Genomic DNA, 22,006 nt, shown 5'->3' on the forward strand with positions numbered 1-22,006 from the left:
GGGCTTTGAAGCCAGGCTTCTTGGAACAGAATCTCAGAAGCTAACCTAGGGATAGGCTTACAGCCTAGGGCCATTTCAGCCCTGATCTGCCCACGCTGGGGCAAGCTTTGGGGGGCAGGGGATCTGAGTTGGGGCGTGGGTGAGGGTGAGAGTCTGGTCAGGGTTTGCAGGCAGGGGGCCGTTGAAAGTGGCATTTCGCTGGGATGGCCATGCAGAGTGCTCCCACTCCGAAATGTTTGCCACAGGTTCCCAATGTTGCAGTTTGCTTCTGGGAGACAGGCTGAATCCTCTGGTATTGCTCAGGTACCCCCGGTCCCTGTGGCTTTAGAGCCAGGCCTCTGGGGCCAGAGCCCTCAGAAGCCAGCGAGGGATAGGGTGAGGGCCTAGGGGCACGGCAGGTCCAACGTGCCAGCACTGTGGACTGCTTCCCACGGGTTTGTCTTGAGGGCCTGGGTGAGGTGGGATGTCAGGCTCAGGGTTTGCCGCCAGAGGGCGCAAAATTTGTGCATTCCTTGGGATGGGCATTCAGAGTCCTCCTGCTCTGATATCTTTCAGGAGTGCAAATGGTGGGTTTACTTTCTGGGTGGCAGCCTGAGTCCCTTGATACTGCTCGGGTGTCCCAAATCTGTGGGGCTTTGTAGCCAGGTTCTGGGAACTGACCCCTCAGAAGCCAACCTAGGCTGATTCTTAGGACATAGGGACACGGGAGGCCTGATGTGCCAGCCCTGTGTCGAGGTTCCCGGCAGTGGGGGTCAAGGGCGTGGGTCAGCATGAGTGTCTTGCTCTTCTTTTCGGCCAGGGGACTCCTGAAAGTGTGGGTTCGCTGGGATGGGCATGCCACGTTCTCCTGCTGTGAATCCTTTCTGGAGTTCCCAACGGTGGGCATTCTTTCTGGGTGGAAGGTGAGTCCTCTGGTCTTGCTCTGGAGCGAGCCCTAGGGAACAAAGCACTCAGGAGCTAACCTAGGGTTGGGTTTAGGGTCTAGGGGTTAGATCATAGGGGTTAGGGCGTAGGGGTTATGCTGTAGGGCCTAGGGTTAAGGTTAGGGTTAGGGCCTAAGGTAGGGCCAGGGTTAGGGTTAGGGCCTAGGGTTAGGGCATAGGGTTAGGGTTAGGGGTTTGGGGTAAGGGTACGGGTTAGGGTTAGGGTATGGGTTAGGGTACAGATTAGGGTTAGGGTACGGGTTAGGTTACGGGTTAGGTTACGGGTTAGGGGTATGGGTTTGGGTACGGATTAGGGTACAGATTAGGGGGTGTGTGCTCTGGGTTCTGCTGACACTGTTCACAGTGTCCACAGGAGAAGGGCAGCCCATGTGAGTGCTCACTGGCTCATTGTAGCAGATCACGCTAGAGCAGAGGGGAAGCTTCGGCAGGGAGTCTCAAACTCTGCATCCGTTTGTGTTCTAGTCTTCCAGCAAATACACCATATGCTCTTGCACCCACCAGGTAAGACATGACTCTGCCTTCTAGGAGTGGGCAACCTGGAAAGAGGACGAGATTAAGACAAAGTACACAGCATAGTGATCTCCTGAAAATCGTTTTTGAGTGGCTGAAGGCCTGAGGGAGAATGGGTCTATTTGGTGACTCCCTGTGCTACCCTTCTGGCCTCATTTAAGGGTAGACAGAGGGATGTATGTATTCAGTGCCACACTGGATGACTGGGGACTTCCTTTGGGGCTGGGAGGACCACCGCTCAGAAGGTAGGGTCAATGCTGTTCCAGAAGCCCAGAACTTTCTAAAGGCAGGTGAAGCTGGGTATGAACTGGTGAGCTGGACCTGAGCAGGTGTGAGCCGGGAGTAAGCAGGGCAGGGCAGAACTCCTGGGCCTCCAACTGTCCTGGGGTTAGGACCTCTGGTCCCTGGAGACCTCCCCTTGATGGCCCTCCAACAGCCCTGAGAACAAGCCCTATAGGGAAGGTAGTCTACCTCAGGAGACTGCGGTCCTGGGGAGCGGCCTGGGGCCCACAGTGTTGAGCATCCCCTTCCTCTTACCATCTCTGGGCTCAGATATGCAAGCCTCACCTGTGATACAGGTCTTGATTTTCCCATGGCTCTTTCCTCAGGGGTCCCCCTGACACTTGGTGTTTGCCCTTGGTACAGGGTCCTGAAACACTGTGTGGACTCCACCTATGAGGAGCAGGGCCCAAGCCCTGGGTACCGCATGGAGCTGTCCATCTTCTACGTGGTCTACTTCATGGTCTTCCCCTTCTTCTTCGTCAACATCTTTGTGGCCTTGATCATCATCACCTTCCAGGAGCAGGGGGACAAGGTGATGTCTGAATGCAGCCTGGAGAAGAACGAGGTGGGTGGCTCCCTCTTCTGCCCCATGTGCACGTGTGCATTGGATGCTCTGCTGGGCTCCCCTGATGGGCAGCATGGGCTGAACCACTGGAGTTCCCTTCTGCATGGGACTCGCTCATCACCGCATAGCTGGTGGCCAGCACAGAGGCAGGGAGAGACCGAGTGTGGCTGGTCAGGGCTGCCTGCGAGGATGAGAGAGACAGGTGTGGGGTGCAGTGGGTGCTGCAGTGTGGGGTTCCTCCCAACCCCACCATGTTCTCAGTGCTCCTTTGTCCCCGGGCAGAGGGCTTGCATCGACTTCGCCATCAGCACCAAGCCCCTGATGCGGTACATGCCCCAGGACAAACAGTCATTCCAGTACAAGACATGGACATTTGTGGTCTCGCCTCCCTTCGAGTACTTCATCATGGCCATGATCGCCCTCAACACAGTGGTGCTAATGATGAAGGTATGTTGGCCCAGCACAGGGGACAGTGGGTGCCAGCTGGGGTGTGGGAGAGAGAGAAAGAGAGCCATAGTTGCAGCTGATCACGTCCTGGTCAGCATGGGATGCCTATAGAAGCCCAGTGCCCTGGGTTCTCTGTGGGCTGAGATGGTGAGTGTGTCCTGGGAGAAAACGGGGAGAGCAGGGACGGGTATCCCTACCCTGGGCAGGCGTGCAGTTCTCTCTGCTCTGGCAGGAGGTCTAGGCTGGGGTGTCTTGGGGCAGCCGAACCTGTAGCCAATGGCACTTATTCCCCGTGCAGTTCTATGACGCACCATATGAATATGAGCTAATGTTGAAGTGCCTGAACATTGTGTTCACATCCATGTTCTCCATGGAATGCGTGCTGAAGATCATCGCTTTTGGGGTGCTGGTAGGTGCCTTGGCTCCCTCTTGGCGTTTTGGTGGTCTGTATTCTGGCTCCCTCTCTGTAGGGGGGTCTTCAGGGACTTGTAGCTTAGAGCTGGGAATTCCCCAAGCCCCCAGAGCAAATGTGACATTGCAGGGGCTCCTGAGGAAGGGGCTTCTCCAATAACCTGAGCTGCCTGAGCTCTGCCCCAGCCCAGTTGCTGGAGACAGGTGGGGCCAGGCTCCTCCTCTTTGGACATACAGCTCTCAGTTCTGCACCTGCCCAGACCCACAGGTGTTTGCTTACCCAGCTGTGGTGTCCCCCCTGGGTGGCCCATCTGTCCCTTTGCTCCTTTCTTGATTAAGGGTACTTCCTGCAACTCCTTGCCTGGCAGAACCCTTACCAGCCTCTAGCAGTAACTGCTCTTTTTTCTCTCCAGAACTATTTCAGAGATGCCTGGAATGTCTTTGACTTTGTCACTGTGTTGGGAAGTATTACTGATATTTTAGTAACAGAGATTGCGGTAAGTAGTGTTTCCTGTCCTTCCTGCAGGGCCCCAGAATGGTTTCCTTCTAGGCAGTGCTCCTCAGTGCGCCTCCAGGTCCTGAGTGTTAGCCCCTTCTCTCTTGCCAGAGTTCCCCAGGAGCCCCTGGAGAGAAGGAGGCTCCTCTCCAGAGGTGGAGTTGGGGATTGGGTATTGGCTTGGGAAATGCTTTCTCTTGGATAAGAAAGTGGTTTCCAAAAGGTCTTCTAGGCTGGTGGTCTGAGAGTCACCTGGGAGCTTCATTGTAACAACTGACCAGGAAGACAAGAATCTTTTAAATCTGTGTGTGTCTGACAAATCTAACAACTTGGCACCAAAGTACATGAACTAAAACCAACAAGAATTTAGAATATTTTAGAATATTAGGTTTCTTTTACGTGTGTGTGTGTGTGTAAATAAAATGGGATACTCATTCATATCAAACATACACAGATTATATGTCAAAAACTGACCAAGTCCTAAAATATGAAATTGTCTCGACAAATTTCAAGGAATCTGAATCATAAAGCAGTATTCTTTGAGTACAATGCATTATGTCAGAATTAAATGGCAAAAAATCTCATCTCAGTCCTAAGGTGACTTCTCCAGGAGCAGACACTTAAGGTGGGGTTCTTGTACAAGTCATTTCTTAGGAAGCACTCCCGGGCAAGACCATGAGAGGGAAGTTTGGGGAAATGGACGGCTAAGAGAAGGGGGATCAGAAATGGATCTGGAGCCAAGTGCCGGGGTGCATCTGGGTCATCCCCGACGGGGTCTTGGAGACAGGGTGGTCACCCCTCAGAGCTGCAGAGCTCATGCCTCTGTACGGATTAGTCCACCACTAAGGGCTGCACCTGGGGGCTGCAGTTGTCAGATGCCTCCAGCCCTTCTGAGTGCATCCCACGTGCAGGCAAAGCAGGCTCTGGCACCACTGGGGGGAAGGAATATCACACTCCTTGGTAACAGGATTGCACTGGAGCGCACGAGTGTCTGCTGTTACCCTGGCCCCACTCAGCTCTGCCCACGACTCACACTGGGTTCACTTCCCTCCTTCTTCAGGATGATGCTGGTCACGATGTGTGGGAGAAGAGGGTTGGTGACCAGCTAGAGCTAGTCTGAGTTAAGTTGATGTTCATTAACTTATTCTTCCTAACCCCTTTTGGGGTCCCCTGACTGGTGGCCAGCCTTCTGCCACTCTAGTTGCTGGGCAGGATGAGGCAGCCCACACTGTCACCCTATGAAGCCCAAGTCCCTGCTTGTCACACTGTTGTGTGGTTCTGGCTTCCATAGTAGTCCAGTCATAATTAAGACTGGTCATAGAGCACTAGAAAGGCCCTAATGAACCACCTGATTTCCAGATAGACTTCTTCCTACCCTATGTAATGGTAGCTCTGCCCTTCTCCATTCCCAGCATCCAGTACCCTGGCCAGCCTGGAAACTCTGCTCTGCCTCCTGATCTTACAGCATGAGGAGCACAAGTGACAGGGGCCCACTATGACTTTGGTGTTCCACAGTGGAAGCCTTCCCTACCCCTTGAGCCAGGACCTCTAGATTTGCCAAACCTAAACTTATGGAGATGATGAGAACAAAGTCTGACCTGGGTTGCTAGAGGATAGTGAGAGGGGCCACCCCTACTTCCACCCCTTGCTTTCTGGATCTGTGCGACAGTTGGACACCCAGTACCATCTCTTGTTTTTCAGTTCATCTTGAAGGACAATATCCCAACCCTGTGAGGTACATCACCAAACCAGCATTAATCTGTGTCTTTAAGAGGCTTTTTCAGGGTTTTATGAGGTTTCCACCTCCTGAATGATATTAAATATTATATGCCAGTGGATCCCGAGTCACCTGCTCCTTTTGTACCTGCTTCTGCTTGCTCAGTTTGGAGTCGATGTTATGTGGAATCCAATATGGGTAAATCCCTGGTATTGGTGTGGGCCAGGGTATTCCATGGGCAAAGACAAACCCACACCCAGAGTATGAGTGATCCCAGTAGAGACAAATCACTGCCATTTCCAGGTGAAAGGATTCTCATGTAAGCAAATTACCACCAAGTGGCTGGCTGACAGCCTAAAGCATGGTGCATTGTAGAGGCCTCGTTGACTTCTCATAGTGGGCTGGGTGTTTAGTAGTGGTCATAGCTGGATCAGCCCACCTGTTGGGCTCAGGCACAGCCTTCATCTCAGCCATCATGGTCACTCCATTCATGGATCTACTCTGTGAACACTGGGGCTGGTGAGAATAGAGGCTGGCTGTCATCTGTTGGGTAAACCATCTCAAGGCCTGGTTTTTAGTGCCCCTACAGCTGTGGATGCTCTGTGGTGGACACTGATGTGTAATACAAGGACCTGCATGTCGCCTCCATTCCCTAGGCACATCTGGATGCCTTTCCCAAACCTTTGTTCCCTCCGGAGCCCTGGCCAAGCTTTAGCTCTTGCCTAAGGTCCTGTAATCCATACCACAGGCAACTTCTTTCTCCATCCGCACCATGGCTGCTCAGGTTCACCACCTAGAATTCTGCCTCACCACTGTCTTCCAGCTTGTCTCTGTGTGGGGTTCTAGTGACACCAATGTATTCAGCCAACGGCTTCATGTAACAGGCTTGAGTTTTTCCTCCTGGCTTTAGTGATCATCCCATGATATGTTGGGGTAGGAGTGAGCTAAGGAAGACAGGTGCAGCAAAGGTGCAAGGCCTGGGGCACTGGGCCACCTGCCATGAGACTGTGCCCTCTATTTTGAGTGAGGTAGGAAAAGGAGTGATATAATCTGGCTTTTCAGACCAAACCTCTGGCTGAGAATATAGTGCAGGGCACAGGCAGAAGCAGCTAGGCAAGTTAGGGCTTAGTTGGGTTATCCCAGAAACAGACCCCAAGACAGGAGTTCAATGCAAGTCATTTATTTGGGAGGTGATCCCTGGAATACTAGGGGAACAAGGAAGTGGGCCAGGGAAGGGGGGCAGCCAATACATGGTACTATGAAGCCAGGTACCACTGTGGGTCCTCATTGGGAGCCCTGAGCCTCCATTATCCCAGCAAGTGGCGGGGTGACTGGGGTATTTTTTTTAAAGATTTTATTTATTTATTTGAGAGATAGCACGAGAGGGAAGAGGGTCAGAGGGAGAAGCAGACTCCCCGCTGAGCAGGGAGCCCAATGCGGGACTCAATCCCGGGACTCCAGGATCATGACCTGAGCCGAAGGCAGTCGCTCAACCAACTGAGCCACCCAGGCACCCGACTGGGGTATTTTTCAGCAAGTGCTCTTAGCTACTAGTTGAAGGCTGCTGGGGTGAGGGGGCCAGAGAATGTTAATTCTCATGTCCTGGCCTGGGAAAATTCTCAGGGAAAAGAGATGTGGATGCTGACAATTGAGTATTGAGCCTGTGAGTATGTGAGTGCCACTGAATGCCATAGCAGGGAGCTCAGCCGAGGGTCTAAGGTGAGAGACCGTCATTCTGGATGTGTTTTCCAGTAGAGCTGCAGATGGACGACATGTCTCTGAAAGTTGAGCAAGAATGGCATCAAAGTCTGAGCACTTGGGAACGTCGATTATCATTAATTGAAATGGGAAAGACTGTGGGTGGAACAGGTTTGTTGTGGACTGTTTGTACATGTGGACTGGATGCAATTTGTACATGTTAGATTTGAGTTGCCTGTTGGCCTCCCTGAAGGAATCATCCAACAGTCCGTTGGACAGATGGGCCTGGAGTTTAGAGAAAAGATTCATGCCAGTGTCATAGGATTGGGAACCATGAGCATATGAGATGATATCAGATCCATGAGACTGAATGAGATCAGTAAAGGCGAGAAAAGAATGAGCTACTGAGTTCTAAGATGCACCAACATTTAGTGACAAAGGCGTGGCCGGAGGGCAGAGAGGTTTCCCAAACCATTAGCAAAGGTTCGTGTGCAGAATGTGCAAGGCTCTTCTGTGAATCATTAAGACAAACAAAAGCAACCGAATGGAAAAATGAACTGAAGGCATAATTGGGCATTTTACTAAAAGAATAAGAAACAGAAATGACCAATTAACATAGGAAAAGCTGCTCACCCTTATTTGTAATTAAAGAAATGTAAAGTGAAATGACATTGAGATGCCATTTCACACCCTCCGGTTTGTCAAACGTCAAAGAGGAATTCCAGCCATGCCAATGGTTAGCAAGTGGGACAGCCAGAACCTCCACGCTACTGCTGGGGGTTTTCATTGGACAACCTTTTCGGAAGAGTGTGGCAGTCCCTGGAAAGCTGGACATATGCATGCCTGCAGGGACTTAGGCACATAAGCCAGAGGGTGTCCGGGCAGGTGGCCTGGAGACACTTTCACACATAGGGTCGTGGCTACCTTGTTCGCAGTAGCAGCGGAACGCACTGATTGTTAGGGGACGTGAACATAGTGAAGTGCCGCACGCACTGGAGGGTGGTGTTCTCAGATCAAGAGGGATGCTTTTCAGAAGCAGAGTTTGCTTGCCGTCAGCGCAAGTTTGCCCAAGTCCGCGAAGGCTGCATACGGTAGCGTCCCATTAAAAGGCTAAGAAAAGTCAAGTATAACGCATTTTAAGAGTTTGTCATAAGACAGTAAAGAAAAACAATTATTAACAAGAATTAAGGGTAGCTACTACATCTGGGGAGGAGAAAGGGAGACAGGACGGGCTTCAAAAGTAATGGTAACATTCTGTTTTCTTTAAGCTGGGTGATGAATATATGGACATTTTATGATTTTTCTTTGAAAATGTGCATCCGTACACATATTTATACATATGCTTTTGTGTATGTGGTATGTTTTATGGTTTTAAAAAATTAATAATCCAAATAATGCGGGGAAAGTTCTGAGCTGCCATTTTCACACAAAAACCAAGGATGTTCTGTCACACCAACCATTGGCATTGTGGCATTGCCCAAGTGCTTCTCATCCAGAAATAGTTCGTACCAGTGTGGTTTCTGGGAGGAGCAAGCTGGCTGCTGATCCTTAAGGGCCCCGTCCTTGGACACAGGCATCTTTGACCCTGGATAAAGGGATCCAGACAGTGCACTCCTCTCTGCAAAGGCACAGCTCTGGGGGTTTCTTCACGTGTGTGCCTCCTCGCCCAAGAGGGCGGACTGATGAGCAGGCATCAAGGGTGGGTGTTGCCAGACATGCAGAGAGCACGATGCCCAGCTGTTTTGCAGGGAAACCTCCACCTCCAAAGAGGCCCGCACACAAGGCAGAGACCTTCTGTAGTGCAGGTGGCTGGAGTAGCCCAGTGTCTGTCCCTCAGCTGTTGGACACGCAAGGCCAAGGGGGCTTGTGGTTGTATCAGACCTTGCTTCAAATAAGCCCTCCATGGCCGCTGCCATCGGCCCCCGATGCCTAGCAGGGCCGGTGGGAGGGCTCAGGAGCCGCTTGTCTTGGAAACCCTGCTGTGTCCTGGCCGCTGGTGCTCTCGGAGCTCAGTCCTTCACCCAGTTCTGCCGAGAGGGGAAAAGATGAAAGGAAGTCGTCATGTGGATTAGTGGTGTCTTTATTTTTGTCCATTTGTAGTCACTTCAGATGTTACTTTGTGATGTACTTTTTTTTCCTTAGGCAAAAAGATAAGTGTCAGTTCCCACTACCAACTTAATCAAAATAGAGTAATAGTCTTAACCAGGGTCATGTAGAGACAGCATTCCCAAGCAAGCATAAAACTGACATTGATTTCTTTGCCTGGAAATAAAAAAATAAGTGTCTGTGAGTCCTCTTTGGATTTGTATTACAAACAGGAATGCAAATGAATGCCACCCTGTCTGCATAACCTACAGATTTCAAAAATATGTTTTGATTTGATGCATTTTAAGCCAAATATGCAAAGTTTACTAAAATCCTAAAATTTTCCAGTGAAGTATTCAAAGTTTGAGTTTTTGCTTGTGTTGATGACTCATTTTCTCTTTTGTTTTCTGTTTTTGTTCTTGATTTCCCTTAACCTACCTGCTGACTCACGCCATCCAACCAACAGACAACGCGAAAACCATGTCTCCATCTGTATGTTGCGCACCTGCTGCTCAAACATCCCAATTTGTGAATAATATGCAAATATCCATCCATGAAAACGTCACATATAGGAAACGGTTGGTTTCATGACTTTCAACAGTTCTTAAAACTCCTTGCTTTGCTTGCTCTCCCCCTGTTCTTCCTTCCATTTCCTGAGACCCCTCACCACTGCCTTCCTGAAGGGTGTGGTCAGAGTCTGGCAGTACACCCATCGCCTCTGGCCTCTTCTCGGCTCCTGGGCTCCAGCAGGGGCTTCTGAAGGCCCTCCCAGGAGCCACTGGATTCAGGAGCTGGCCTTGGGTCTAGAGAGGAGGTGTAGGGTCTTCTGAGTGAAGCGGCTAAGTGCCCAGTGTTTCTTGTCGGGATCGGGCTCAGAATTGGGGAGATTTTTGTAGGACATGAGTTTGGACCTGATCCTACAGAGTCCATGGTTTCTCTTGCACCGTCCCCCTTCTGCTCCCTTCCCCACCGTACCAACATACAAGGCTGGTTCTCCCCGGTGGCCTCTGACGATGTCTCCTGTAACATTCTCCCTGGACATGCCCTTCCATAGGGAACCCTCTCTGGGTCTCAAGCCTGGAGGGGATTGGAGATTTTGTCTTCATGATTCAAAAAGGGGTGGTGTAAGACCTGATGGAGTGGGAAGAGGGTCTGCCCCCAGAGACAGTGAAGCTCAGGGCTCTTGCACCCAGGCATCATTGATGCACTTGTGCAGCCTTGCTCAGTGAGCTCGTGTGGAGTGCAGGTAGCATGAACTGGGGCTTCCTTCCAGGCCTTCAGGGATGTTTGCAAGGAGAGCAAAGATTCCAGGAGCAGATTAAACTAAAGCTGTGACTAGAAATTCACATAAAGTAGCAAATATTTGAGATTCCTCTTACAAAACGAACATTAATGATAAAGTGTTTCACAAGTGGAACAGAAGATCTTGAGTTGTGAGAAAAATGTCATTTGATGCCACAGAAATTTTCAACTCATTCAGGCCTTTTCCCGTCCACTTGGGAAGAGCACCCCCCCGTGCCCTTCCTCATCCTCCAGAGCACACATCATCACCTGACATGCTTTGCATGTTGGGGTATACAGAGCTTTTCTTTTCTTCATCATTGTCCCATGAGAACAAAGCTGATTAGGAGAGCAGTTTGTTGCAGCATAGACTGTGGCCCCCAGCAGATGTGCACAGGTCACTCTGCTTGACCCTGACTGGAAATAGTGATGTACTTCGATGCAGGAGATGCTGATCCGGGTCTGAGGCCTGTTGATCCCCTTTGTGGGGGCCATGTTTCACAATGCCCGGTGTACCTTTAAATCCCTTAAATCTTGGACTCCTCACTGTCTGGGCACAATGTCCTAATGTCTCCATCTTGTGGATGAGGAAGCAAGGGGCTCAAAGGAGCCAGGGACCAGTGTACCCTCAAGGTGAATCAGCTACCACATTGAGAGGTGCGATGATGCATCTTTGGGGTGCTCTAGACCTTTCCTGATGCAGAGGCAGATGGCAATAAGGAAGGCCTGGCTTTGAAGTAGTAGGGGAAGTAGTAGGTGCTCTCTGGTGTGACAGAAACCACGGACTCTGGGAGGATGGGGCAAGCTATGTCCATCTCCAAGGGGTTGGCCGAGGCCAGAGGCAACTATGCATAGCCGTGGGAGGCTGCCTTGTGCTTGCTGCCTCCTGCTCTCCTGCATGCACTCGCATGGTGTTGCCTGGCAGCTCCTGCCCTGGGCACAGCCACGGAGTGCTCTGCCCGCCACACTGTGCTTGGAGTATCTGTGGCTGCTGTCGCCATCTGTCCTCATGGCTCTCTGGGGCTGTCTGTCTGTTGCCACCCCATCCCTCTCCCTAATGCCCACTGGAGCCCCGAGAAAAGACATCTGGGAGGAGGAGTGAGAACTTGAGTCTCAACAAAACGTAGCAGGTGACTTGTTGAGCTTTGCGTTTATGCACTATGTGGATGGACAATGCCTTCCCCTGCCTTGTCTTCCATCCCTTCTTTCTCACCCAGAGCCTAGATTTTCCCCAATATCTCCAGGAAATCTTCTCGTCTGTGCCAGTGGACTGAGCAGAGCGCTTTGGGCTGGGCAAATGATAACTGTGTTATCACAGTCTTGGCCCCTCCAGACCCAAGTGAGCAGGTGCTTTAGAGGCCGGGCCCTTGGAAGCTCCCTCCCGTTCCTCTGCTTTATTGTCTTGTACAAAGGATTTCCCAGCACTGTAGACAAAGTCTCCCTTCCATCTCTGTGCCCATCCTCCCGAGGTGACTGGCTCATTTGAGAACCTGGGGCCCATGGGGCAGGGGTGGATGTCTCTTGGCCATCCTGTACCACTGAGATTCTCTTTCCCCAGCACAAGCAGGTGAGGGAGCTCTAGGCAAACTGTGTGCCCTCCAGGGTCACACCTCAAGGTCCACTCCTGCCTTCTTGCTGATCTGGACCACAGTCAGCACCTCCTTGTGACTACCAGACCTCCCAACCCATGGCTCCGACATCTAGCCCTCCAGCAGAGACAGTCTAGTCTCCAGCCACCCCGGTGGGAACTAAAGAGGCAGACAAGGGCTGGGTTGGGGCCACTGTCCTTAGAAGTAAGAGTGAGACCTGCCTCTCCACCAAAGGCCTCAGCCCAGGCTAAAGCAAATGGGCAGCCCGGGAGGGAGGGCGGCCAGCTCTCCCCAGGCTCCCCATGCCTCCTGAATGTGCTCTCCTACTGCTGCTCTCATTCAACCTGTCATGTTCTTTTCTCTTCATCTGACCACTGAATCTGGCAATATGATATGTCTAGGCCTGAGCTCCTTGCATATGTTAAAACACCAAAGTGGCAGGAAGCTGCTGTCAGGCTGATTACGGGCACCTGGTCTCCAAGCAGACAGAGGGTGGGAGACTGCCCAGGGCCACAAGCACCCCCACGTCATGGACACCGTCCAGAGCCGTGTTCCCTGAAAGGGATGTGCCAATAACTCAAGGCGCCCCTGGGCCAGGGTGGAAGCCTCCCTCCCAGGTAATCTGTGGAGTCCAGAGTTTATTGCTTCTTTTTGTGCTTGATTTTGAACCTCCTGGATGAGGGAGCAGTGCTAGATACACTGAGATCTCTGGAGTTGAGACCATTTGCGGATTTCATAAGTGGCTTCCGTGGTGTGGGCAGCAGGATCACCAACACTTACCCTTCCTATGGTGACTTGTCTGCAGGCACCAGGAGCAGCCCCAGAAGAGATGTTTGCCCCTCTGCCAGGTCCCACGCAGCAGGGGCTTTGCTAGGCGTATGGAGAAGCGATTGGCCCTTCAGAGGCTCTCGGTGAAGAAGCAGCCCTGCCCAGCACTTGGACGGATTGGCTGTGTCTTGCAAGAGGTGGTCAGTGTTAGAGGCCCATCCACAGTTGGTCTCCTGGCTCCACCTGGCAGCAAGGAGCTGCTTCTGAGAATTTTTCTCTCTCTCCCTCCCTTTTGGGTGCAGGGGAGCCTAAAGTGGAGGGGTTTCTTTGATTTGCTGCATGAGAAGTGATTTGCAATGACAAGCTTTACTTTTGGAAGGTTTTCTGGTGGCTGATTGCTACTTATACCGTAGAGCAGTGACGTTTTGTTCGATTTCTCTTTGTATGCACTTTTCTTCGGGACCACAGCACCCCAAGGAGAGGTGGGTGGGGAGCAGCACCTGCAGTTGCAGGAGGCTGGTCTCCGCAGGTTAGAGAACAGCCTCTCTTTCCTACAGAACAATTTCATCAACCTCAGCTTTCTCCGCCTCTTGGGTGCTGCCCGGCTCATCAAGCTGCTGCACCAAGGCTAAACCATCTGCATCCTGCTGTGGACCTTCATCCAGTCGTTCAAGGTGAAGCCCAGGCATGGCCCTCGTGCCCTGACCCTCCCCTGTGTGATGCACAGTGCTGTGGCCACCAGCTCCTCCTTGCCACCAGAGCAGCCCCTCCTCGTGGAGGCTCCTTGTTGGCACCCGTTATCCTACTGTAGTTTACAAAGACATTTTAAGTGATCCAGAGAGCAACTTGGTAATGCTCACTGACTCTGAGGTGGGTTCTATGACTGATTATAGACGAAGGAACAGAGGCGGTCTCTTGGTGGATGGGTTTCATGGTCAGTGGGGGTGGATTTGCGGTCGCTGGGGTCTGGGTGGCCCCAGAGACCCAGCCACCATCCACTCTGCAGACGAGGCCCGAGCAGGGGAGCTGGGCATCCCTCCCTGGAGCTGCCCTGTCCTCTGCATGTCTGCACAGGCCATGCCCTACATGTGTCTGCTCATCGCCATGCTGTTCTTCTACGCCATCATCGGCATGCAGGTGGGTGCGCCTGATGGGACAGGGAGCAGAAGGGGCCCCTGTGCCCTGGGGCAGAAGGGCACTAATCATGGTCATCAAATAGCATCGATGACAGATTGGCACTTGGGGAACATTTCTATGTTTGAAGCACTTTATGAACTTAATTCTCAGAAAGGCTGTTCTACCAATAAGGACATGGAGGCTGGGCACCACGGGTTTGGGCCTGTCACCCAGAGTCCACTTGTGAGGCGTAGCTCCACCGTCTGTGGGAAAATGCTCTGCTGCGCTCCTGAGTGGAACCCCATTGGGCTGTTAGGGTGTTGATGGGCATGTTTGATTGGGTGCCGGGCCCCCATGGTGGTGGAGCTTTTGAGCACCTCTGCCTGGTGCTGAGTGGCCTGCAAAGCACCAGCTGGTCATTCTGTTAGTCCAGAGAGTTGACCTGATCCTTTACAGGAAATTATATATTACAGAAGAAAAAATTCAACAGGATCACACCAGATCACTATACTGTCAAGTTCAGCTTGAATAAGTTAGATTGCCTTTATTTTGCCAAAGAACCCTTTGTCAGCTACTTGGAAAAACATTTAAAAGACAAAGCAGTGTTCCAGTTTTAAAACTTTGGCATATGGCCACTTTTCAACAGTAGGATGGGAGATGGATCAAAATGTTAAATTATAGCGGGAGAAGCCATTGTCTTAAAGGTTAGCTGAAAAGTGATTTTTAAACTCTACTTCAGGGATTGAAAGGTTCTCTTCCTTTAAAATTTGCTGAGATCTGATGCTATTTAAAAAATATATATATTTGTGCCTGCTTTGGTTTGGGAATTTATAAGACCAGAAGGGTCACTGATCTTTGTTTTTGGTGAATATGTGATAGTTCATAAATCTTTCAGCCAGATTCCAGATTTTAAGCCAAGTACAGTTACTGACTTGTTTGCATTCCTAACCCTAAAAATAAATCAATTAAAATGGATAGAAAGCCCATTGTGATATTTGCACAGAAATTTAGAAAGAAACTTTCAAGTTGACCTCATAGCTATTACCAATAAAATTACTGCTTCGGAGTCATTGATGACAGGGTGAAATTTCAAATGCTTCCTGTCTTATATATAGCGCAGCCCATGTAAACTTAGCTCCGGGTGGCATTTTTACTTGGCATGCAGACTCGCAGGTGTAGACATGCGGAGCTGGGGCGGGGGGGGCAGTGACGTGTTTGGCTGGAAGTGCTGGCCCCTCCAGCCCCTGCCGCAGTGGTGGTGGCCAAGGGCAGTGTCCTGTGCCTTGTGGGTCCTCATGTGCACACATCCTCTTCTGCCTGGCCACAGCTCCTGAGGGCCCAACAGTACCAGCCTGCAGCCTTCTTTTTTATTGCAGGTTTTTGGAAATATTGCCCTGGATGATGACACCAGCATCAACCGGCACAACAACTTCAGGATGTTTTTGCAAGCCTTGATGCTGTTGTTCAGGTGTGTTGTTTGGGGAGTCAGCGCAGGCTCAGAGGCTCCTCCGTTCAGGAGGGACATGGCATGTGCCGACCCAGAGGGCCACCCCCTCCGACCCCCAGCTCGTGCTGGCTTCCCCTCAGTGGGCCTTCCCAGCTTCTTCTCCCCTCTTCCTCCTTCCTTCCCTAAGGGTTCCTGGGCCTTGGGACAGATGGAAGGGAAATCCATGAGGGAGGTCAACCTGAGAGCCCCAGGTGAGCCTGGCCTTGACCACCTCAGCTCAGATCTCTAGGGGTGGCCAGAAGGCCTCTGGTGAAGCTGCAGCCAAGGGTCTGGGAGGACAGAAGGTGTCCAGCAGGGCCTTTTTTGGTGTGCTGGCCATAGGCTTTGCATCTGCTCACCTTGGTGACTGCAGGGTCTGTGGGATCGGGGCCGGGGGCGGGGGCAGGGCAGGGGGACACAGAGTGTGCTACTGAGGGACCCAAGGAACTCAACTGGCCAGAGTGAGAGCCTCCACCTGCCCCATGGCTCACAGGACTGCAATCCCCTAGGCTCCAGGCTCCAAGGCAGGCAGAGTAGCTTGTTTCTGGGTCAGGCACCTCCCTGTGTGCTCGACAGGGCTGCATGTCAGCTTTTGTTCCAAGACGTGACACACTCTCTGTGGCCTACCCTGGTTTGGGGGCTGTGGGGAGGGGGTGAAAATGTCTCACTGCCTCCAGGGTCCCCTTCATTAAGGCAAGCCCACCACATGACCCTAGGAGGGAAGAAAGGAGCTCTTCATAGGGACTTGTGGAGGAGGGGTGCTGACATAAAGCCCTGCCTGGGTCTCCTTCTTGAGGTGCCCACATGTGTGTTTGTTTATGCAGATGCAGCAGGATGCAGTAAGGCCTGTGCTGGGAGATGCCCAGCACGGTTAATCCCAGGCAGATGCATTCCAGGGCCCGTGGAGGTTCTTCTTTTTATGGAGGGAGATCAGACCAATCTGCTTAGGTAAGCTTCCTGGAGAGAGTTTTCTGACTCTTGTTTTTTTTAATCAGATGGACAAGTATCCTTAGGCCTACACTTTCTCCAAATGACATCATTTCTCTGGACTTTAGCTATTACATTCATTTCATCTCTTCATTAATTAATGTCCTGCCTCGTGCTGCAATAGTTGAGGCAGGCCTATGAAACCAGCCTTAGTTTTAAGTCTTTGTTCTCAAAGATCTCTTTTCCTCCCTGGTCTCTGTGTCACGTGTGAGCACCGGTATCAGTCAGGCCTGGCATTGGACAGCTGCCCTGCAGGAAAAGCCCCCTACTCCTAGCCATTGTTAATCGGAAATGGGCTCCACTTGGCCCGAGAGCTGGCCATGCAGGCACACCCAGTGTCGGGGGGGGGGCCAGGCCCCTGGTCTGCCTGCAAGTCTAGTGCACATCTGGCCCTCGTGCTGGCCACACTCCAAGGGACAAAAGTCCATGAAGAAAGGTCCTCCAGGGTGGCCACTCAGGTTGGTGGGGCTGTTCTTGGTGTGTTCAGGAAACAGCAGATGCTGGTGTGGCTGGAGTAGACTGAGCAGTGACCATGAGGAAAGAGCAGGCTGGGAGTTTCACAGAGCTATGGGCAGTTGTGTGAACTTTGGCTTTTGCAGTGAGTGAGGGGTCATTGAGAGGAAAAGTGACCTGATCTCACCTGTGTTTAGTGGACCCACTTGGCTCTTGGGTGGGGCAGAGCAGGAAGATCCGTGAGGAAGCTATTGCAGCAGCTCAGGGGAGGTGGTTGTTGCTTAGCCCAGGGTGCTGAGAAGTGGTAAGAGTCTAGCTGGTTTTTGAAGGTAGATGAGCTGATGAAGCTGGTGAGAAGAAATGGAGGCAGGGATGCCTGCAGTATATTTGGCCTAAGAAATGGGATGGAGCCCCCATTTCTTGAATCAGGGAAGGCTGGGATGGCACATGCTGGGTGAGGGAGGCCAGGAAGGGCTGTGTTGGCTTCGAGGTGCCAGAGGTCCATGAAGGGGTGCTCACCATAGTGCTGACTTTTGGTGCAGTGCCTTGTTTTCCGTAACTAGTTCTTTCCGAGTTAATGATCAATTTGAAAACCTAATGCCAGAGGATTCTTTTTAAGAAGCAGGCGTCTCTTACCTAGACCTTACATATGAGTGGGTTCTCTGTGGGAGGGAGCCCAGGGAGGGTATGCACTTGAGCCAGGTCTTCTGAGATTTCTTCTCAGGCTGGCCTGGGCCTTCCTTTGTGGGTCTCATGGCTCTGCCCTTCTTCTCAGGAGTGCCACTGGGGAGGCCTGGCATGAGATCATGCTGTCTTGTCTCAGCAACCAGGCCTGTGATGAGCACGCCAATGCCAGTGAGTGTGGGAGCAACTTTGTCTACTTCTACTTCGTCTCCTTCATCTTCCTTGCTCCTTTCTGGTAAGTCCTGGTCACTGTGCCCATGTGTCCACCTGTCTCAATCCATCCCAGGCCCCCCCTCCATCTCTCACTGATCCCTGATACTGATTCATGTCACATTACAAGCGGATTCTGTGTTGATGGTCCTGTTTCCCCAGAGACAATGACCTCTAAAAGGACCCACTCTGTCATGAGCTCCTATGGGCCTTGCCTTTCCTTCTCAGAAAGGGTTTTAAGTTTCCACGGGACAACCGTCCTTTAGTCTTTAGCCTCTGCCATGGTGATGAGTTACAAAGAAGCAGCACTCCAGCTGGTGTGCCTGGGGCAGATGAGCCTCAGGAAACTGGTTGTTGGGGCGGTAAGTGGACTAGGTCCAAGTCAGCAGACACCTCTGGGAAACTTTGAGCAGGAGCATGACACAATCTGGTTGATACATTAAAACCTTGCTCTGGCCTCTGGTCAGGAGAGGCTGAAGAGTGGTCAGGAGATGGCTGGAGGTGACAGTGCCTAGAGAAGGGTGGGGATGAAAGGAGTTGAGCTGCACTTTAAAGACAGAGCCAACATGACCGATGAGTAAGCACAGGCATGAGAGAAAAAGAGAAAGAAAGCCGCACCTGCTGTTTGCTGGGGTGCTGGAGAAACAGGCCCTCGATCACGCCAGTGAGAATGTGACGAGGTGCAGCAGCTGTGGAAGACAGTCTGGTAGCTCCTCAGTAAACTGAAAATAGAATGGCAGTATAATCCAGCAACTCCACTTCTGGGCATATGCCAGAATTAAAGACAGGGACTTGAATAAATATTTGTACACATACATTCATAGCAGCATTATTCACAATGGCCAGGAGGTTAAAGCAAACATAGTGCCCACCAACAAGTGATTGGTACACAAAATGAGACATGAACATACAAGGGACTATCATTCGGCCTTAACAAGGGAGGCAGGTCTGGCCCATGCTTCAATATGAATGAATCGTGAAGTCATTATGCCAAGTGAAATAAACCAGTGACAAAAGGAAAAATAACTGTATGGTTTCACCTATCTGAGGCCCTCGAGTGAAGTTCACAGAGACAGAGAGTAGGATGTAGGATGGCGGGTGCCAGGGACTGGGGGAGGGGTGGGAGTTAGGGTTTAATGTGGTCAGGGTTTCAGTTGAGGAGGATGGAAGAATTCTGGAGATGGACAGTGGGGATGATTGCACAACAGTGTCAGTGTGCTTGATGCCGCTGCACTGTGCACCTAAAAGTGGTTAAATTGGTAAGCTTTTTGCTATGTATGTTTTACCACAATTTGGAAAATGGTATTAAAAAGGAATTAACATAAATCATATCCAAACTCTTTTTATTTTTTTAGAGGGGGGAGGGAGAGAGGGAGAGAGAGAATCTCAAGCAGACTCCATGCTGATTGCGGAGCCTGACGTAGGACTCCATCTCACGACCCTGAGATCATGACCTGAGCTGAAATCAAGACTCGAACGCTTAACTGACTGAGCCAACCAAGTGCCCCCTATTCAGATTCTTTCAAAATGTAGAAGAGCAAACACCTCCTGTGATGCTGCCATTGTCCTAATACCAAAGGCAGGCAAAGATGCCACAAAAAAAGAAAACTACAACCAATGTCCCTGATAAATATATAGTAAGAATCCTGAACAAGATACTAACAGACTAGTTCCAATAACACATTAAAAGGATTATACACCATGATCAAATGGGATTTATTCCAGGAATACACAGACGCATTTTCAACATACAAAGATTAACCAATGTGATGAGGAAAAACCCACATGATTATCTCATTGGTGCAGAAAAGCATTTGACAAAATTCAACACCCTTTCATGACAAAAACACTTAGCAAACTCGGAGTAGAAGGGAACGTCCAAAACATGATGAAGGACATTTATGAAAAACCTACAGTTAACATTATACTCAGTGGTGAAAGACTACAAACTTTTCCCCCAAACAGCAGGAATTAGACAAGGATGCCCACTTTTTTTTTAATTATGTTAATCACCATACATTACATCATTAGTTTTTTAAAAAAATATTTTTATTGTTATGTTAATCACCATATATTACATAATTTGTTTTGGTGTAGAGTTCCATGATTCATTGTTTGTTCATAACACCCAGTGCTCCATGCAGAATGTGCCCTCCTCAATACCCATCACCAGGCTAACCCATCCCCCCACCCGCCTCCCCTCCAGAAACCTCAGTTTGTTTTTCAGAGTCCATCATCTCTCCTGGTTCGTCTCCCCCTCTGACTTACTCCCCTTCATTCTTCCTCTCCTGCTATCTTTTTCTTTTTCTTTTTTCTTAAAATATGTTGCGTTATTTGTTTCAGAAGTACAGATCTGTGATTCAACAGTCTTACACAATTCACAGTGCTCACCGTAGCACACATGTTCCCCAATGTCCATCACCCAGCCACCCCATCCCTCCCACCCCCGACCACTCCAGCAACCCTCAGTTTGTTCCTGAGATTAAGAATTCCTCATATCAGTGAGGTCATATGATACATGTCTTTCTCTGATTGACTTATTTCACTCAGCATAACACCCTCCAGTTCCATCCACGTCGTTGTAAATGGCAAGATCTCATTCCTTTTGATGGCTGCATAATATTCCATTGTGTATATATACCACATCTTCTTTATCCATGCATCTGTCGATGGACATCTTGGCTCTTTCCACAGTTTGGCTATTGTGGACATTGCTGCTGTAAACATTGGGGTGCACGTACCCCTTCGGGTCCCTACATTTGTATCTTTGGGGTAAATACCCAGTAGTGCAATTGCTGGATCGAATGGTAGCTCTAATTTCAACTGTTTGAGGAACCTCCATACTGTTTTCCAGAGGGGTTGCACCAGCTTGCATTCCCACCAACAGTGTAGGAGGGTTCCCCTTTCTCCACATCCCCGCCAACATCTGTCGTTCCCTGACTTGTTAATTTTAGCCATTCTGACTGGTGTGAGGTGGTATCTCATTGAGGTTTTGATTTGGATTTCCCTGATGCCGAGCGATGTTGAGCACTTTTTCATGTGCCTGTTGGCCATTTGGATGTCTTCTTTGGAAAAATGTCTGTTCATGTCTTCTGCCCGTTTCTTGATTGGATTATTTGTTCTTTGGGTGTTGAGTTTGATAAGTTCTTTATAGATTTTGGATACTAGCCCTTTATCTGATATGTCATTTGCAAATATCTTCTCCCATTCTGTCGGTTGTCTTTTGGTTTTGTGGACTGTTTCTTTTGCTGTGCAAAAGCTTTTTATCTTGATGAAATCCCAATAGTTCATTTTTGCCCTGGCTTCCTGTGCCTTTGGTGATGTTTCTAGGAAGAAGTTGCTGCGGCTGAGGTCGAAGAGGTTGCTACCTGTGTTCTCCTTTAGGATTTGGATGGACTACTGTCTCACGTGTAGGTCTTTCAACCATTTGGAGTCTATTTTTGTGTGTGGTGTAAGGAAATGGTCCAGTTTCATTCTTCTGCATGTGGCTGTCCAATTTTCCCAACACCATTTGTTGAAGAGACTGTCTTTTTTCCACTGGACATTCTTTCCTGCTTTGTCAAAGATAAGTTGACCATAGAGTTGAGGGTCCATTTCTGGGCTCTCCATTCTGTTCCATTGATCTATGGGTCTGTTTTTGTGCCAGTACCATACTGTCTTGATGATGACAGCTTTGTAATAGAGCTGGAAGTCCGGAATTGTGATGCCGCCAGCTTTGCTTTTCTTTTTCAAGATTCCTCTGGCTATTCGGGGTCTCTTCTGGTTCCATACAAATTTTACGATTATTTGTTCCATTTCTTTGAAAAAAGTGGATGGTATTTTGATGGGGATTGCATTGAATGTGTAGATTGCTCTAGGTAGCATTGACATCTTCACAATGTTGGTTCTCCCAATCCATGAGCATGGAACGTTTTTCCATTTCTTTGTGTCTTCTTCAATTTCTTTCATGAGTATTTTATAGTTTTCTGAGTACAGATCCTTTGCCTCTTTGGTTAGATTTATTCCTAGGTATCTAATGGTTTTGGGTGCAATTGTAAATGGGATAGACTCCTTGATTTGTCTCTCTTCTGTCTTGTTGTTGGTGTATAGGAATGCCACTGATTTCTGTGCATTGATTTTATATCCTGCTACTTTACTGAATTCCTGTATGAGTTCTAGCAGTTTTGGGGTGGAGTCTTTTGGGTTTTCCACGTACAGTATCATATCATCTGCAAAGAGTGAGAGTTTGACTTCCTCTTTGCCGATCTGGATGCCTTTGATTTCTTTTTGTTGTCTGA

At 50.0% G+C, this 22,006-nt stretch overlaps 2 protein-coding genes across 2 annotated transcripts; both read left to right on the plus strand.

The window, feature by feature from the left end:
* The first annotated feature begins 824 nt into the window (after window positions 1-824).
* On the plus strand, window positions 825-13,425 carry LOC112818718 (voltage-dependent N-type calcium channel subunit alpha-1B-like). The gene is made up of 6 exons (XM_073890455.1): window positions 825-902; window positions 2,100-2,301; window positions 2,584-2,748; window positions 3,047-3,157; window positions 3,573-3,656; window positions 13,351-13,425. The coding sequence occupies exons 1-6, from the start codon at window positions 829-831 to the stop codon at window positions 13,423-13,425; spliced, it is 711 nt and encodes a 236-aa protein (XP_073746556.1). The 5' UTR covers window positions 825-828.
* A 445-nt stretch (window positions 13,426-13,870) lies between these two features.
* LOC141371992 (voltage-dependent N-type calcium channel subunit alpha-1B-like) lies at window positions 13,871-17,754 on the plus strand (the record flags this gene model as incomplete). Its single annotated transcript, XM_073890456.1, has 3 exons — window positions 13,871-13,930; window positions 15,286-15,377; window positions 17,611-17,754. Coding segments are annotated over exons 1-3 (296 nt in total), but the record flags the coding sequence as incomplete, so codon positions are not given.
* Window positions 17,755-22,006: the final 4,252 nt, after the last annotated feature.

This window comes from Callorhinus ursinus, unplaced genomic scaffold, assembly GCF_003265705.2.
Source record: "Callorhinus ursinus isolate GAN/ISIS: 27379988/994484 unplaced genomic scaffold, GSC_fseal_2.0 scaffold201, whole genome shotgun sequence".
NCBI lineage: Eukaryota > Metazoa > Chordata > Mammalia > Carnivora > Otariidae > Callorhinus > Callorhinus ursinus.